General features: G+C 42.0%; 1 protein-coding gene across 3 annotated transcripts in view; it reads right to left on the minus strand.

Annotated features, from left to right (window-relative positions):
- Positions 1–13924, minus strand: part of NIPAL2 (NIPA like domain containing 2) — a 101202-nt gene extending 87278 nt beyond the window's left edge. For all 3 annotated transcript variants that reach the window (XM_025395251.1, XM_025395253.1, XM_025395252.1), the window contains exon 1: positions 13529–13924. In XM_025395251.1, coding sequence (XP_025251036.1) covers positions 13529–13663 — 135 coding nt within the window. In that variant the 5' untranslated portion in view covers positions 13664–13924. The remainder of the gene's footprint in view (positions 1–13528) is intronic.
- Between the last annotated feature and the right edge of the window lie 842 nt (positions 13925–14766).

Below are 14766 nucleotides of genomic sequence, written 5' to 3' on the forward strand. Positions count from 1 at the left end.
CTCAATACAAATGAAATAAAGCAATGACAATAGTTAGGAGGAAAGGTTGTTCCACATCTTAATAATGTAGTTACAAGTAGAGGCCAGAAACACAGGATGATGCCTTTAATTAATGTCTGTAGTGCTCACTGTTGTCACCACTGTAGCGTAATTTCTGGCTTTTCCAGGATGTCTTGGCAAATACATGGTGGCAGCCACAGCATACAATTTATATAGAATGAGGTTCAAAATAGCAGCACTGATAAGCATTAAGATATTTTCATTGTATTTTGAATAACAATTTTCTATTCTACTTTTATTGTGTCAGAATGTTCTTTAGATATTTCAAATTGACCTGTAGTATTGTGTTATTGACCTGTAATCCATTGTGGAGCAAGAGCAGTGGTTTGGCCACAAGGAGATGGGATATGGTAATACAGGGGTGTGTGGAATTGGTGCTCTGTCTCAGCTCTGGCTTTGATCTCAACCATATTCTTGGCTCTGTCTTCAAAACATAAATGCAAAATCAGATCCAAATGGAGCTAGTACCTGGCACAAAAGCACCACAGATTCTGAGCTCGTTTTGAACACAGTAATGGTTGCATGCAACTCACAACTGGAATAATGATATCTCTTGTTTCTAGTAATAAAACATGCATGAACTGGAAATGAGATCCAGCATCTTGTATCAGCAATAGTACAGGTTGAGTGATTTAGCTCAACCAATTACTGCAGAAATGACCGTAATGGCCTGAACCAGGGGACATGTCTGAGACATGGGTGTTCAGCCCACCCCATCTCGTGGTAAACTCTTAGGAAGGAACTGGAGTTGTTTTGCATTTGTACCCAGTAGACAGGTAGGCACATGAGATATCTCCAGGACAGTTAGGATGGGACAGGAAGACATCCAAATTCTTAGAGGTACATCTTTAAGTATTTAGGGGTAAACATTTATAATGTGTGCCACTGACTTTCAAATAGCCCATTACTCTCTTTCTCTCTCTCTCTCTCTCTCTCTCCATATATGTATATTTATGGAGAGAGAAACAAATATTTCACAATGTTAACAATTGGTGAATCTCCAGGTGAGGGACATATGGTGTTTATTGTACTATTCTTTTTTACTTTTCTATAGGTTTAAAATTTTCCAAGCTAAAAAATTTTAAATACACCCTCCTTTGCAGCCTCAGTGAAATTAAGGAGAAGATGGATTTATTTAAAAATAGAGTTAAGAGGAGATGATAACAAGAGAAGAAATGAAAAGGAAGCTGGCAGAACCAAGAAAAGATGTTAAGGAGAAAAATAAAACCATTGCGCAACTGAAAACCGCATGTAGGCACTGCTTGAGAAAAACACACTATGTAGAGGGAAAGGACGTGAAATGAAAATGATCGGAGAGAAGAGGAGAGATGTAGGGGACAGACAACTTCAGCAAGCTCACATCAGGACGTTATCCATCCAGTCATGCATCCATTTGGTATTCGTTCAGCAACCGCTAAATGTTAGGCCCTCTGTCAGGAATCAAGGATACAAAGTACCCACCAAGAAGCTCAGAAGGAGTAGAAGGATGGTTACTAGAGGCTGGGAAGGGTACTGGGGTAGGGGGTGGTGAGGTGGGGATGGTTAATGGGTACCAAAAAACAGGAAGAATGAGTAAGACCAACTATCTGATAGCACAACAGGGTGACTCCAGCCAACAATAACTTAAATGTGCATTTAAAAATAACTAAAAAGGTATAACTGGATTGTTTGTAACACAATTATAAAAGCTTGAAGGGATGGATTCCCCATTCTCCATGATGTGATTATTAAACATTGCATGCCTGCATCAAGACATCTCATGTACCCCATAAATATACATACCTACTAGGTACTCACAAAAATTAAAAATTAAAAAATTTTAAAAGGGAAGCTGAGAAGAAGTAGAGAAAGCAACCACTAACAAGCAGAGCACAGCCTGTTCAGTCTCTAATAGAGGTGTGCTCCGCAGAACCCCAGGGAATAGAGAAGACAGAGTACAAATCTGTCTAGGGTGGGGACTGTACTTGTTTGCTGTGGCCGTTGTACCAAATTACCACAAAACATGGTGGCTTAACATAACACAATTTATTCTCTCACAGTTCTGGAGGCTAGAAGTCCAAACTCAACTTTGTTGGGCTGAAATCAAGGAGTCAGGAGGATACCTGTGATAGCATTTAGGCCCACCTGGGTGAGCCAGGACACTCTCTCCATCCCAAGATCCTTACTTGAATCCCATCTGCAAAGTTCTCTTTTTGCCATGCAAGGTAACATTTGAGGAAGACTTTGGGATCTAGATGCAGATATCTTTTGCTGGGGGGTCTTTGTTCAGCCTACTCCAGGGATGGAGTTAGGGAAGCCTCACAGGGTGATATCTCACCAGGGTGAGTGCATTGGGCTAAGGGCAGAGCAGGTACAGGGGCCCAAGGTGCAGCAAACAAGGTGCCCTGCAGGCCTGAAAGCAGAGTCCTCTGAAAGCAGAGGACTGCAGTATAGCTGGTCTGGAGAGGCAAGCAGGAGACGTTTTGTGCCACGGATCTGTAGGCGGTGCTAAGACACAAGGAACTCAAAGAACACAAAGACACAAACTAGAGAAGGCTAAGTCCAGATTTGGCTTTTGGAAGACTCATCCTAGCTGCAGTGTGGAGGATGGACTGGCAAGGAGACCAGGGAACAGGAAGACCAAGCAGGAGATCGATCTAGGAGTTCAGACAAGAAGTAGGGGCGATGAGGATAGTTAATTAAAACAGGGTCCTAAAGAAACAACACTAGCTGGACGTGGTGGCACACATCTGTAGTCCCGGCTACTCAGGAGGCTGAGGTGGGAAGATCACTTCACCCCAGGAGTTTGAGGCTGCAGTGAGCTATGATTGTACCACTGCACTCCAGCCTGGGCAACAGAGTGAGACCCTGTCTCTAACAACAAAAAAGAAAAGAAAAAAGAAACAATATTCATAACAGCAAACATAGGAGACAACCTGAAATACGGTAATGCTTTTTAGATTACTGGGTGGGTTGTGCTATTTTTACCACTAATCTCCTTCATTCTTGTAGATAATCGAGTTGTCTGCAATACTAACACAAACCGAGTTAAAACTATAATCCTATATGTGAAAAAGAAAGAAACATTTTCAGTCAGGAGCAGATTTTTAATTTGTTATCTTGGTTATTGTATGCTATTGGGTTATTGGGTTCCTATCCTGAGAAAATCATATGACACCAGATCCAAATCGGGTTATTTAAAAGCCAACATAAAGGCTCAGGGTTACATAACACAGTACATCGTTGCTATTCTACAAGCTGTTTCATGCCAATTTTTAATCAACCTTAAAGCCTAGGCAGAAAACCCCAACATATTGCCTTCCCATGCAATTAAGAATGATTACATTTGTCTTTTACTAGGGAACACATTTATTTATATAATTGTACATTCTTTATTTTTAAAAACAAAATTTCATTAAAAATAAGCCTGAGTTTTGCTAAGAAGCCACCAGGTTTTTTCATTTCTGAGAAATGTAAGTCTCAGCAGAGCAAATTTATGGAAAAAGCAATATATTTAATAACATACCCTTTGAGGGCTTTTAACACTTTGTTAAATGGGGAGCAACAATAGTCAAGAAAAGGTGAGATTCCAGTTAAGGAAGTCTTAAACTTGGTTCTATTACAAAACAGCTTAATCCTGTATAATACTGGAGAGGAAGTTTTTGAAACAAAAACAGACATGCTGAACACAAAGAATGCCACTGTCTATGTCCAGGTCAATATAGGGCCTTATAACTTTCATGTTTTACAAGAATATGTTTATTATAATAGTTTTAACAACCCATAATCCTTTGTTTCCAAAGAAGCAGGATTGCAGGCCACCTTTTGCAGGCCCAGCCCAGGTTTGGAACAAGGCTTCCTTTGCAAAAGCTGGATGCTGTGAGCTCTGTCACCTGCATCGCTCTACCCCACACCTGCCTGGGTCTCCGGAGTGCATACTCTATTTGGGAGCAATGCCTGCCTTGAACTCTAACAGTATTTTGTCAGCATCTTTCCCCAAAGACTAAACTCTACAGCCTATATCAGGTGTCAGCCACCAGGTGAGTCTTTGCCTTGATATGGGGAGGGATTGTGATGATGTTGCCACTCACTCACTGATCTCTGCCAGAGACTCCTGATGCCCTCAGTACCCACCAGATTAGACCTTTCTGAAATTGAGTCAGGAATCAATTTCAAGTTTGCTATACCCCTTAGACATTGTGACTTGGGCTCTTCACAACCTCTAAAGGGCCAATTCTCACAGCTAAGCATATTTCCTCATCCCTAAGACCCCTATTCTTGGCAAAAGTCTCACATCCCACTGGCATAGCAGCCAGGTCCCAACACACCTCATGGTCAATGCTCATATGACACCCACAGGATTCACTGATGGCAATTGTTATTTGGGTCGAATCTTGCTCACAAAGAACTGCCCATTTCTCTACCATTGTGACTCCAGCAGCCATATCCAAATGTATGTCACAATCTTTCCTCTTCTGTTTTGGCTCTCTTATTCACAATCACAAAACAGAACCATGTTAGTTCTGGAAGTTTAACGTAAATAACTCACCAGGTTATATAAGGGGGGTGACTTCTAACCACTTTTTCAAATGTTTTTCAAGTATTTCTAAGGCATCCTCTTTCTCTCTCCCTCTCTCTCTGTCTCTCTCTCTCTCACACACACACACACACACAATGTATATCACAAAAAATGCAGCTACTTTTTGAGGTCATAGTCCATGTTTTCTGACTTCTTTGGTAACACTGCCTTATAGAGAAGGACTCTCTGCTTACGATTTTTCTTGAATGGAAAGTTGGTTGCATTTTGGGCCTTCGTTGATTCACTGACCCAGCCTAATGTGAACTGTGGTAAGAGGGAACACAATACAGACAGCCCCCAAAACAGCCCTGGAACAATCAGAGCCCTGCAAGTCCAGAGGCTGAAGAGGAAATAAAGACCCCCAGAATTCCCAGGAATCACCTCAAACTTGAATGAGATATTCACAATGCTAACATGACCCCTAGGACTCCATACAGCATTGTATTTGCACACCATAACCTAAGTCACCTAAATATGCTAAACTTGTCCTACCTACTGAAGAGGTGTTTGTTGATAAGAACTTGCCTAGCAAGAATAAGCTAGATAGAGACCAAGCAGAGGATACTGCCTTTGCCATTTCTTCCCTTTACTTTTTCTATCAATAGGAATGAGCAGAGGCCTTTCTAGAATTTCTTGGGGGCAGGGGGAGATATATTTAGAACTTGGAAATAGTTACTGCTTAGGGATGATGCTTTTGAAAATATTTCAGAAATTAAACCTATAATCTAAGCTTCTAAGGAGATTACTGTTCAGGTCCCACCAACAAAGACAAGGCCAAGTGAGTGAGTTATTCTGGGGAGCCGCTCATGTGAGCCAGGACACAGAAATGAAAGGTCTTGGGTGAGCTGGGAGTGGTGTTAGCCCAAGGATGTCCCATGAAGACAAAACTCCACAGGAGGAGGACTTGAGCCCACCTGCGGGGGGATTGCTGTTGAGGCATACAGTGCCCTTTTCTCTTGGTTACAGGACTCCTATTTCAGGTGGGTGTCCAGTCCTTCTCAAGGGTGCCCATGTGCTTTGGGAACACTAAGTCCAGTAACTCCAACCTTGGTGACTGGTATGAGATAGGACATGGTCTTAACATCATCCAATCAGACTAAAGCCCATGTTTTTTCGTTAGTGGCTGAGAAAGTCAAGCTCTTTCTTCCAGCGGGGTGAAAGGAAATATGTACCCTAGAGGGGTGAGCCTGACAAAAGTGGAACCAACAACTCTGAAGAACAAAAGTTGAAAATGAGAGTGAGAAACTGAGCGTTCAGCATATTTTTAAAGCCCCCCCGGATGGAGGGTTGACTGAACCCAGAGTTTTTCTGACCTTTTACATCATCCAAATGGATTACTTTCTTTTCTTATTTAAGTCAGTTAAAGTTAGTTTCTTTCTTTCCTTCTTCTTTTTTTTTTTGTGTGTGTGTAACTTGCAACCTAAAGCCTCTTAACTTACAAAGCATTCATGGTAGGGAAGCCAAGTTCAAAGACCGGAAGAGAGACTGACTCCTCTTGCAAGCTAAAGAAATCAGGCCAGTGGTCCAAGTTCCTGAGGGAGGAAACAATTTGAGAGTTGCAAAGAAGGTGAAGCGGGGTCAAGTGATGAAATGGTTTAAATGTGTCCCCCAAAGTTCATGTGTTGGAAACTTAATCCCCAGTGCAACAGTATTGAAGGGTGTGACCTTTATGAGGTGATTAGGTCATGAGGGCTCTGCCTTCATGAGCGGATTAATGTCTTTGTTTCTGGAGTAGGTTTCTTATAAAAGCAACTTTGGCCCTCTCTTGCTTTCTCTTGCACATTCTTTCACCATTTGATGCCTTCCCTCATGTTATGACACAGCAAGAAGGCCCTCACCAGATGCAGCCCCTAGACCTTGGACTTCTCAGCCTCCAGAACCATCAGCCAAATAAACTTCTATTGTTTATCAATTACCCAGTCTGTGGTATACTATTATAGCAGCATGAAAAAGACTAAGGTGATTTAGGGAACCAGTGCTGAGGCCACAGGCAAGCAGCCAGACACTCATTTTATGCAGACCTGGTATGACCTGCCAAGCTCAGGGTGGGTCTCTGAAGAAGTCGTGTTGGGACAAACACAATCTTCAGTGAGGCATGGAGCTCATAACTAAATATATATCAGCCTATACTTACATTAGGGATCAGTCAGCATCTCTTGATATGTGCCAAAGATGGCAAGATACCATGTTGAGGCTAGGCACGGTGGCTCATAACTGTAATCCCAGCACTTTGGGAGGCTGAGGTGGGTGGATCACCTGAGGTCAGGAGCTCAAGACCAGCCTGGCCAACATGGTAAAACCCCATCTCTACTAAAAATACAAAAATTATCTGGGCATGGTGGCACATGCCTGTAGCCCCAGCTACTCAGGAGGCTGAGGCAGGAGAATCACTTGAACCCAGGAGGCAGAGGGTGCAGTGAGCTGAGATCATACAACTGCAACTGCACTCCAGCCTGGGTGACAGAGTGAGACTCTGTCTAAAAAAACAAAACAAAACAAAAACACATTAAGAGTGACCAAGGGCTGGGAAAGTGACACGGTGAGGCAAATGTGTAGTGTGTACATCCTGAGAACTATATGGAGGGGCAGTAGAGTGCTATCTGCCAGGCCTCATGCAATTGGACGCTTTGGTGGGCCATGACAGACTGGGTGAAGAGATTTGACTTTATGTAAAATGTAAGTCTATTGGAATATAGGATGGGGAAGGGGGCAGTTAACAGAAGTTATAAATGGAATAGAGGAATATCGGTCTTTCAGGAAAGAAAAAAAAAGCTAAAATAAATGGCACAAAGTCTTATGTTAACACTAAATGAGCTTTCCTAGGCTGGGGTGGTGGTCCTTCTGGTTGGTTAAACTACAGTCAGGGCCTATGAAATATGATGACATTACTGTCACCAAACACCTCTATTAGCTGTTCCCAGTGCTACACTCACCACCTTTCCAATCTGGAAGTCTGGAAAGTGGCTGAAGACATGGGAAGAATCTCTGCCTTAGTACTTCGAGCTATCAAGTGCTCTGATTAGAAAATTACTCTCCTTAGGAAGTGTTCTGAAATGTGACTGAAAGGGAGGCAAACATCAAAGAGAGTGAGGAAGGCACTAGATGCAGAGAAATAGTGGTTATGGTTTAAAGAAAGCAAAGTTACATCAAATAACTGACATAATTTTTCTTATTTCCATTTGCAATGAGCTGAATCCAAAAATTACTGATTATTAGATATACATTTTTATGACATTTCCTATAATATAGGTTGATTACAATGTAATAATAGCTAGTGTTTATTGGGTACTTGCTATGTGTCTGGCATTTTGCTAACTATTTGACATGCATTATCTTATTTTGTGCCTACAACAACTCTGTAAGGTACATATGTATTATTATTATTTCCATTTATATAGAGAAAGCCAAGAAATGGAGAAATCGAGAAACTTGGCAACACACCCACTAAAGTCCAAGCTTTTATAACAGCACAATACAGAAACAAAAAGGATAGCTTTGGGGAATATCAACCTTTCCAAGGTAAGTTCTCAAATGTCAGTGTGAACAGTCATCAACATTGGAAAATTGGAACAATTGGAAAAACAAATTGTTTAATTCTCATAAACTAACAAAATGATTATGACATACCATTTCCCATGCTACCTAGATGAAGCATGCAAACTGAATAGTCATAGCAATGTTAGCATTATTTTTTAAGGTTTTAAAAATTATATAGACAACTGTGAAGATAATTATTTTGATGAGTAAATTACTACAATAAATTATCATAAGGAAAATATCCAGATCAAGAATAGAAATTGGGTCCCCACCCAAACCCTCCCTTTTCCTCCTCCCATCACAACCCTCTCCCTTCCCCAAAGGAATTGCTGGCCTGATTTTGTGGCAATCACTTTCTAGCTTTTTCTTACAGCTTTATCACCCAAGCGTGTGCCCCTAAATACTATAGTAAATGGTGTCTTTTTCTGCTGTGTCTTTTAGGTCTATTTTAATCTATAGGTCATCCAACTACCCATTTTTTCCACTTTTCTCCTCATAAAAATGATTTTTTAAGAAACCCTAAATACTATAGTAAATGGTGTCTTTTTCTGCTGTGTCTTTTAGGTCTATTTTAATCGATAGGTCATCCAACTATCTATTTTTTCCCCGTTTTTCCTTATCAAAATGATTTTTTAAGAAACCAGGCCATGTGTGCTGTAAACTGGCAGTTTCCCATAGCCTGGATTTGGCTGATTGCCTCAATGTGAATATTATAACTATGTAGTATTACTCAAGCCATAAGGAGGGTATCAGGTAGATTTAAATGAAAATATCTGGTCTGCCACATACACAAGTATATTAAAACTCAGTTCCTCTAACAAGGGCCAGGGGACTTATTTATTGATTTACAAAAGTTTTGAACAGTTGCTTTGACATAATCTCTCTCTTCCTCCCTCTCTCTTCCTCCCTCTCTCTTCTTGCTTTTTTTTTTTTTTTTTTTTTAAGGGACAGCATCATGCTATGTTGCCCAGGGTGGTCTTGAACTCTTGGACTCAAGAACTCCTCCTGTCTCAGCCTCCTGAGTAGCTGGGACTACAGGCACAAGCTACCATGTTTGGCTTCTTGCTGCCTTATACGTACATCTCCTAGAAAATCTGATAAAGGAAAAAATATCACATTGGATACATAACAAAGGGAACAAAATCAAGTATGAACAAAACAAAATAGAAAAAGGATTTTTCTTAGGAAGGAAATGGAAAGGACCAGCAATTTGAAAGTTTTGCACTATTCTTTCTTTAAGAGATAGTCATATGCAGCTACTAGCAGAAAAGAGATAGATGGTAGCAAAGCAAAATTAATAAAAGGGTAATATAAAACTCAGCACGATTTTTCTCAAGACCAGCAAGAGAGAAGGCTTAATCATTTTCCCTTCACATGGACTCTTACCACATTGTTTTCAAGCCTTAGTTTCTAGCGATGGCCTTCAGGCATGGAATAAAAGTAGTTTTGCAGTTAAACCCACTTGCTGTAAGATCTCGGGGCAAGTTATTTAACACAAGTTTCCTTACATGAGCAGTGAGGATAATACATACCTTACGAGGCTGAGGGGGGCTCAAATGAGATAACAGCTATAAAGTGTCACACAGTAAATGCATAACAAATGTCCGTCTCCTTGCTGTCCTCCTCCCTGCCAAGTTGTATCAATTTTCCCTTAAATATGTTGACTTTAAAATCCAAGCCATTGAATATCAAAAGTTCAAAGAAAGGGCATAAAAAATCCTGAAGTTTCATCTCACCCTATGCAGAAAAAACCTTTCTGACCATGTCCTTGTGAATTTAGACATTTAACAATATGCATAAATTTAAAGAACCAACAACAAAATCCTCCTTCCCATTATTTCCCACATTTTCCCTCTTCTATCCATTCTCTCTACAAACCTTGCTGGTTTGTCCCTTATTTATTCAACCACATAGCATGAGGGAAGCTGGAGATCTTTTGGTTCAACTCTAATTTTTACCAATAAGGAAACTAACGTCCAGAGAAATTAAGTGACCTGTCCAAGTATGCTAGTTAACAGCAGAGGTGACAGACTCTAGCACTGGTTGCACATTAAATGCCTATGTTTTGAAATTTCACATGGACCACATAAATATGTACAACTATTATGTATCCATAAAAATTAAAAATTTAAAAAAAAATGCCTGTGGGAGTCAGTAGGTAAAAGAAAAGAGAAGCAAGAGAGCTACAGCAGGAAGCACAGCTTGCTTTAAACATGATATCCAGCTCAGTGATCATGTGGGGGAAAAGGCCCAGTGTTGCTGGAACTCCTAATATTTAAAGAGATTATGGTAACTTGAAATTTTGTATTTAATCTTCTCATTTTAAAGTGCTGGCAATGTATTGAAGATTTTGAAGCCTCTCTGCTGGCCAAATAAGATGTATCTATAGGCTGGATTGAGTCCACAGCTGGCCAGTTTGAAAACTCTGGATCCGGCTAGCCTTAATTTAAATTTTTAAAATTTAATTTGCTTTGATTCCTGTACTCTTTCTCAAAAAAAATCTTCAATGGCTCCCCACTGTCTACAAGGTAAAGTCTAAACTTTGTCACCAGTCCTTCAAGGCAATCCATGGCTATATCCAAGACCCCAAAACATGTTTCCACCTTATAGTCAGTCTCCATCTTCCACTGCAACCACAATGATAGCTGAACTGTACTCTAGGAAGGAAAATATTCAGAAAGGCACCTGTCCAGGCCATGAGGGCTGCTCCTGGGTCCCTGAGCTTTTTCCTTTCCTGAAATGCCCTACACTGTGCATGCCTATCAATGAAACCCTGTCCATCTTTAACTGTCCAGCTCCACCTCTCCACAAAGCATCACTGATGGCCAGCCAAATGCCCCCTTGCTCTGAATTTCCATAGGACTTTATATCACTCACATGACACTTACAACATACTGCCTTGTTTTGGCATTACTTACATAGCTCATTTTCCCAAACACCTAATAATATTCACAGAAGGAAGAGTTTGGGTCTTGCACTATATTGAATATCCCTGCAGTGCTTTGTACATAGCACAGAGCTCAATAAACATCTTGGGAACATTATCCTTCTCTACTGAAAACTTGTGGATCAAACATAAAGTGCCCTTTGTTTACCTGGCACAACTCTGTCACTTCTATAGGCCAGGCTTTTCACCAAGCACACAGCATCTGAGTAGTGCAAAGGGCAAAGACCTTACCTCCCTGCTCCTAAGACATCTTCCCCCACTGAACTACTACTTTTGAGTTGCTTTGAGATTTCTTCCTCCGGAAGCACTCACATCTTTGCCTTAGACAACATTGATTCCAAATGGCCACTGTTAAACATTCATCTATTACATGAAAGCATTCCAGGGAAGTTTGTCTATTTCTATGTAGTAAGGTTAATTGATCAGATTTGACGATAATCACTTTGGAAGGGACAAAGGGACAGAGAACTAGGCTATTAGCCAGCACGCACTGTGCAAATATTTTAGTTGTGATAAAACCAATGGAGGCAAGCTAATAAGCATCATTAAGCTGTGGCTAGCTAGCAACCAACATTCATTTTGATTGTGGGAGTGACACTTTTATATCTCACACTTTGTTTTTCTGGAACCACACCCATTTTCAGCCATTTCTATTCAGTGTTAAAAAAGACAAGAAAAAATAGACTCAATTTTATTTTTACTGGCCTGGACAACACCAGAGGCACTCAATAAAATGCTTCTCGAGTGAACTTTTTAAAAATTAATTTTTACTTTTGCTTAACACAAATGCAATTACCAAAAAGATAAAATACCACCATCTTATAAGAGGGCCTAAATTTGCACAGTAATGGGAAAACTTGATACAGTCTTATCTCAAACCAGCAAAGTTTAGATGTCAGCTCAGTAATTTCAATTAGCACATTCTGGATACATCCTTTCTAACCTGTACAAATACACAGTCAAAGGCAAATTAAGCCTTGCAAACAGTATTTATTTGCCTCGCATTAATGTCACATGATAATCTGTGTTTGGTTATCAGAGAGCCAAGACAATCAAGAATTCCAGGAAATGTCAAAGAAAACTAATGACTACAGAGGTTTCCACTGTGAAAACAATGTCCTATTTTTGGATGATCACATCTACTAACCCTCTAATTTTTTTTTTTCAAGAGGGGATAGATAACTCATTCTTAAACTTACATTGGGAATGCATCTAATATAAGAATAATATAATAGATATACTCAAGTTCCCATAAAAATGATGTTTTTCTTTGTAATTCCTTTGTAGAAGAAAGGAGCAATGGGGATGGATTACAAACACTGATCAAGAGGCTCTGAGTACCCTCATTTTTCCTATTTTTATGTCTTTTATGATGAAATGACTTAAAGCAATACTCTCCCCTCTTGAAAACTAATAAAGTGAGCATGCTTATTTATCTTACTTTTTCTTTATACAAATATATTGTCTTCTGCATTCAGAAATTAGCATTTAAAACACTTCAGGCATAAAAGGAATCTAAATCTTTGATAATTGGTTAAACTCTCTGCTTTAGAACAACAGCAACAAATATTTTCTGATTATATTGTTGCAAAAATAAAAGTATCCATGGTTTTGTTAAAGAACAAGAACAAAGTAACACATTTAATGAAAACAGGAGGAAGCCTGGAATCCACCGTGATAAAACTCAGTTGCAATATGAATGCTGCTAGAGGAAGGGTTGGTCAGAGCTCTTCCTCATCTTAAACCAAGCCAAAAATAAATGGGCGACTCCAAGTCCCTTTGATTTTGTTAAATGTATATTTCCAGTGTAAACTGGCGTTGTTTAAGTTAACAATGTTTTCCCAAAGGGCCGGTTGGAAAGAATGAGAGTCCTGCAAATGCAACCTGAGAAAATGTGTTCCTCGCACGGAAATGGAAGAGCTGTGTTGAGACACCAGGGACACACGCAGGGCATCTGCGCGAGGTGACATTAGGTTGCCCTTAATGAGTTTTCTGCTTCTGACAACGGGGTGTCACTTTTTTTCTTCTTTTCTTTTAACTGCAAAAGGATCCTGGGGTGAAAATGAGTGAATAATCGCCCCCACACTCCTAGATTCCTTCCGGCAGAAGAGGGCGGACGCAGGCTGGGGAGGCGGGATCGGGACCAGGAGGCCCAGAAACGGGTGGCTGAGGTCAAGGCCCAGGACCTGGACGCCCACTCCCAGTGCCGGGTGCCCGGGAGAGGAAGACTGGGCGGACCCCCGCGCTCCCACATGAGGGGGACTTAGGTCAATGCAGGAAACATCGCATGTCAGCTCTTTCCACTCGGAGAGCCCGGGTGTCTTCCTGAGAGCTGGCAGGAAAGCGGCCGAGGCGCAGAGGCCCCCGGAGGCAGCCGCCCCGGCCGTGTCCCCACCGGGCTGCGGGAGCTGCGGGGCGGCCCTTACCTGGTTCCTGCGGTACCAGGCGCCCGAGAGGGAGCCGTTGCCGACGCCTGGCGCCCCGTACGTGAAATTCAGTGACAGCTCGTCCAGGGCGGCCGAGGCGGCGTCCCCGGGGCCCGCGGGCGCCAACGCTGCCATGAGGTCTCGCTCCCGGCGCTCAGGCTCCGGCTCGGGCTGCGGCCGCCTCCCTGCCCGGTTGCACCGCGAGGAGGCCGCGCCCGGGCCGCGCCGCAGCCACTTCCTGCTCGGTGCCCGGGCGAGGCTGGCGCGCCGAGGCCACCTGGCTCCCGCCCCCGCGCGGCCGCAGGTGCTTCCAGCCAGGCCGTGCGCAGCCTCCTCTCCTCCTCCGAAGCGAGGTGTCGGCGGGGAGACCGGCAATCTGCGGCCTCCCGGGGCCGCACGGCTCGCACCGCGTCCTCCTCCCGCCGGGCCAGTGTCTGCATCCTCCGGGCCGCACTGCCCAGGGGGCAATCCGGGCGGCCCTCCGCAACGGGTGCCCGCGCTTGTCGGGGCCAGAATCAGATCATCTCCGATGTAAACATTTGTCCAAGTCGATGGAGGAGACACTGACTAACCCAAAGCAGCTACCATCTCCCATCTCTACCTGGCAATTCCGGTCCTCTATCACATATGTAGTGTTTCTCACTGATATTTTAAAAATTGATTGTATATGAAAAAGTCATGAGTTCCCAGAAATATTGTAAGCAATATGAGCAAAAAAGATCCGAGCGATTAAATCTCAGTGCCAGTGCTTGATACATCCTTAGTAAATATTCGTTGAATGAGGAATGTGGTAGACCGTAGGACCCCAATGTGCGATGACTGGATTGGGTTTTCTTCAGATGGGACCAGGTGGACTTGCGGAAAAGTTGCCAGCTACTGTATATATGAATTTAGGATGAGAGACAAATGTTGTTATTAATCTTAAGAACTCTAACGAGATGTTCTGGTTTTACCTGTATTCAAATAATGTGTGACCACAAATGATCTGTAAGGTATTTCTCACTTTAAAAAGACCATGATTCTATACTGTTGTCTGAAGCCTGATACTTGCCTTCTTTTGTTTACACAATGCTGAGGTTTTTCTTAGATAATGTGCTTTGACTTCCATGACTTCATGAAAAAGAGACCTTCAAGAAAAGAGAATTGCTGCCTAGAAGGGAGCGGGGACAGTTTTCAGTGTTTCTTGGGGGAAATGTGCAAATGAGAGAAAAGAGTGAGAAAAAGTCATTTCACATGTG

This window comes from Theropithecus gelada, chromosome 8 (genome assembly GCF_003255815.1).
Source record: "Theropithecus gelada isolate Dixy chromosome 8, Tgel_1.0, whole genome shotgun sequence".
NCBI lineage: Eukaryota > Metazoa > Chordata > Mammalia > Primates > Cercopithecidae > Theropithecus > Theropithecus gelada.